This window comes from Lipotes vexillifer, unplaced genomic scaffold (genome assembly GCF_000442215.2).
Source record: "Lipotes vexillifer unplaced genomic scaffold, Lipotes_vexillifer_v1.1 scaffold914, whole genome shotgun sequence".
NCBI classification, from domain to species: Eukaryota; Metazoa; Chordata; class Mammalia; order Artiodactyla; family Lipotidae; genus Lipotes; species Lipotes vexillifer.
This window is the reverse complement of record NW_006780388.1, coordinates 2,117,628-2,121,841: the sequence shown is the minus strand read 5'-3', so window position 1 is coordinate 2,121,841 and position 4,214 is coordinate 2,117,628. Positions and strand designations below refer to the sequence as shown.

General features: G+C 60.7%; 1 protein-coding gene across 1 annotated transcript in view; it reads right to left on the bottom strand.

Moving 5' to 3' along the window:
- PRSS27 (serine protease 27) overlaps nt 1–4,057 on the bottom strand; it is a 7,027-nt gene extending 2,970 nt beyond the window's left edge. Inside the window, exons 1-2 of the mRNA XM_007453664.1 lie at nt 4,003–4,057; nt 684–710 (exon numbers count right to left, since the gene is read on the bottom strand). Coding sequence (XP_007453726.1) covers nt 684–710; nt 4,003–4,057 — 82 coding nt within the window. The remainder of the gene's footprint in view (nt 1–683; nt 711–4,002) is intronic.
- Between the last annotated feature and the right edge of the window lie 157 nt (nt 4,058–4,214).

Genomic DNA, 4,214 nt, shown 5'->3' with positions numbered 1-4,214 from the left:
GTTCAGCATCCTTGGGCTCCCGCAGGCTAGGGGAACACAGCCAGGGGTGCGCTCACTGGGGGCCAGTTCCATCGGCTCTGATTCCATACCCCCAAACCCACACTTTCACATTCTGTTCACTTCCCGGCCTCCCTGCCCCTGACCTGCTTGGGGACCTTAGGCAAGTCAGAGGCCTGGGCATCAGGTCAGCCTCTGACACAGGCAGACCCTTCCCAGCTCTGGGAAAGTCCCCCACCACCATGGGCCCCACTCCCTTCACCTGTGAAATGATGACATCAGACCTACCTAGGGCAGGGAGTGAGATAACACAGGTAAAGGTCTTATCACAGAGCCTGACAAATGGGCTCCCAGAAGGTCAGTGGGTGTTGGGAGGGTCCCACGTAGGGTAGGTGAGTGGTCTTCCAACTCTGTCTTTACCTTCTTTTCTGTTGCTTTCCCTGCCCCCCTTCTCCATGCTTCCTGCCTTGATGGCCCTCTTGTGCCACCTGCACTGTGTGTCAGACCTTCCCCCTCCACTCCTGCCTGGGCTCCACAACTTTCCTGCACTGTGGGATTCCCTGTGCCCGGCCCATTCATTCTGGGTCTCATTCCGGGTGTGTGTGAGTGTGTGGGTTTCTGATTAGTCTTGCAGCTCTCAGACAAGCCCACTCCTATCCCCCGACCCAGGGGACTTGGATGCTTACCAATTAACGCCTCAGCCTCCTGAGTCCCTGGAAATGAGAAAAAAGAGGGTGATCAGCCAACTTAGCTGAAGCTGAGGTCTGCTCCTCCCCGCCCCACCCACCACTGCTGGTCAGCGTAGCCCCTCATCTGCTCCACACGCAACCTCCTGAGGACTCAGCAGGACAGCCCACAGCGGGACCTGGCAGGAGAGGCCAGCGGCCTTCAGTTCCCCACAGGTCTGGCCCCCGAGATGTGTACAGGCCAGGCCTGTGGGCCAGAGCTCACCTGCAAGGGCAGACAAGCCCCTTGCCACAGGGGGAAACAATCAGGAGATGCCAGTGAGGGGACCCTGTCAGGGCTGACTCTCCTGTTTGGGGCAGGAGGACTCCTCCTTGTCCCCACAGGGCCTTCTCTCCACACCCGACACTCGTCCTGGTCGGAAGCTCTGCGGAGCATCCAGCCTTCAGCCCTGATGCTGTGGGATCTCCCTCCCCACCCCTCTCCACCAGCCTGGGGCTGGGATGAAGGACGAGAGAGAGGGAGCGAGGCTCCATGTCTGGCTGGAGTCCTGGGGCGACAGCCCAGATACTCGGGTCTTGGGGGAGTAGAGAAAGGCCAGCCAGTGGTCGTGGGTCAGTCCTCCCAAGATTCCAGATTCCCAAGAGCCAACCCCTCTCTCAGACATTCCAGCGTGCTTGCACTTGGAGCCCAGGGCACCCTGCTGGGCCATGGCACCCCTGCCCATGTGAGAGACAGGGGAGGGGTGAGGGTGGGACCATTCGGTAATGGCCTCCATCTCCCCAGGATCCATTGCCCCCGTGTCTCTGGACATAGGCACAGGGCCTGCTACTTGGCTTTGACACGACCCCCCCCACCCGCCCCCAGTGCGGAAACCCCAGCCAGGCCGACAGTCCCCAGCCCAGTGCCAGCAACACTCCAGAAATACCCGCCCTGTAGAGAGAGCCCCACTCGCATATCTGGTTCACTGGGGGCAGATCTGATCAGAGCTGGGGTGGGGGCCTCAGAACAGCCTCTCCCCACCTCAGCCCTCAGTATTCCCCCTATACACCAGCCCCTCTTGGTAACCAGTTCCAGGCAGCTGAGGGGCCCTGGGGGGCAGGAAACGACCAGGCTGAGCCACGCCTCTCTATGGGGTGCCCAAGGACCCTGGGGATTTTTACAGGACCCCCATTCTTGCAGTCTAAGGGGTGCACTCCCCAATACTGGGGTGCTGGATGAAGAAGCGGTTGTGGGGGGGAGCTGTGCTTGGAGCAAGAGGAGGAGGAGAGGGCTGAGGAGGCACAGGCAGGACTGGCCACTCTTCAAAGTAGAGGTGCCAAGCAGAAATGTGAGGGTGGAAGTAGTCAGCCCAGGCCAGCGGGGGGTGGGGGGGAGCAGGAATTCTGCCTGGACATTGATTTGTGTTAATGAGGTGCCTTTTTAAAATGCAAATGCCCCCAGGAGGGCAGTTCCCTCCAGCCCCTCATCTTAGTATAATATGATTTAATTAGATTGATAACACCAGACCCCATGCTCTTTCTAAGGCTGATGCTTCTGCTGGCAAGATGCTCCCATTCACTTTCAGGCTTGTTCCCTCCCTGTGGGACTTTTCCAGAGCCTTGTCCAGATTCTCCCCGCAGCCATCCCCTCTCCCATACATGCAGATGGATCCTCCACTGCCTGCTCCCAGGATCAAGGGCACTCGCACCCTGCCTGGCAGCACACCCACCCCCCACCCCATTAGAGCTCTGCAGTCTTCCTCACCCCAGCCTAATGCAACTCCACTTCTCATTCAGATTGAGCCTTCCGGCCTCTGAATGTTTGCCCACAGCACCCCTTTCCTCCTGGTGTCTACAAATCCAGATTCTATATGGTCCTAATCCAGATCAGGCCTAACTGAAATGCCTCCTCCTCCAGGCAGCCCTCCTTGCTTGCACTGTCTGTCTGGGAAGCCTGGCTCCCTCTTCTGAGCTTTCTGTCCTCCCGCCTGGCCTCACAGAGCTCTGCTTACCTTGCCCTGGGGGTAGAATTGTTGTCTCATCTCACCTATGGGCTCAGGAGCTCTGTGAAGGCAGAGCCCACATCCAGGGGGCCTGAGCCCGGGGAATGTATAAGAGGGAGAGAATGGGAGCAGCTGTGGGAGCACGGCTGACCGGGAAGGGGTGATGTGGAGACCTGGGCTCTGCAGGGTGGGCGTCCTATAGGGGCTGGGTGAGCTGGTGGGGGTGTCAGGCCCCTCCTCTGGGCCCAGGGCCCTCATGCTCCTGTAGCTAGTTGCTAGTGGGGATAGGAGAGACCCAAGGCTCTAGGAGGGAACAGCCAGGGATGAGGGGCAAGGGCAGTGTTGAAGGAGTTCAGGCCTCTGGTCACAGCTGTTTGAGAGCCAAGTGCAGGCCGCTGTTTCCATTTTGGCAATGACCTTGGTTTCTCAACCCACCAGGAGCAATCACAGTGTTACACACCCTGGCGGAGATGGGCTCCCTCAAAGAACGCTGTGGTTCTTGAACCAGGAGGCCAGGAGAGGTAGGCGGGGCAGCGAGACCTGGGGAGGCCCTGTGGAGCCCAGGGAGGCTGGGGCCTCCCCACCAAGGTGCTGCCCTGGTGCCCTCCTCCCGTGGTGGAAAGCCTGGAGCCCTGGCTGAGTTGCAGCCTGGGGTGACCCGGCCTGGCCCTGGGAGGTGACTTAAGGACAGGGAAGTGAGGTGGCCCAGGAATGCGGGAGAGTTTCCCTGGCAGAGAGCAGCCTGCCCACTGGGAGGGGCCTGCAGGTGGGTCCCCTGGCTGGCACCTGCTAACCCTGACCCATGATTGGGAGAGGGGACAGGGGTTCAGGGCCTGCTCCTCCCATACCCTCCCTCTCTGGTGGGAGCTGGAGCCTGCACCCCTCTCCCCCTGCTCCCTGCTAAGCCCTCACCAGCCTCCCAAGGATCCCAGGCTCAGGCAGCAAGCAGCTCAGCTACCTCTCCTGGGCCCAGTGAACAGTGGCCCAGGGATTGGAGGGCAGCGGTTTCGAGTTCAGATCTTGCACCCATGCAGCCCTTGGAGAAGGGAGAGAGGCCCAGATGAGAGGAAGCAGAAGCGCCAAGCCCAGAGCTTGGCCGTGCTTGCCCAAGGCAAGGGGAGCAGGGTTATGGTTACTGCCTCTGGGCTCCTCCCGGGCCTGCATCCACACCCCCATCCAGCCTTCCCCACTTCACTCCCCCAGGTGGGACGTCTGGAACCTTCCCCCTGGGGCAGGGAGGAGAGGCCCATGCTGCAGCCCCAGGCCTGGCCAGGGAGTGGGGGGCTTAGCTACAGCTCCAGGTAGGAGAGAGGAGCCCTGCAGCCTCTAGGACTCACCAACTCGCAGCAGCAGCAGGAGCAGGAGCAGGGCCACAGCCGGCACCTGCCTCATGGTTTGGCCTGGCTGGAGTGCCTGCCGGGCAGGGGACAGCAGTGGCAGGAGCTCCGTGAACACTAGCACAACATTCGGGGCTCCATGAAGTGGGGTTATATGCTGGAGATGAGTGTCAGCTTGGCTATGCCACTGGACCTGTCAGCCTGGCCCGCCC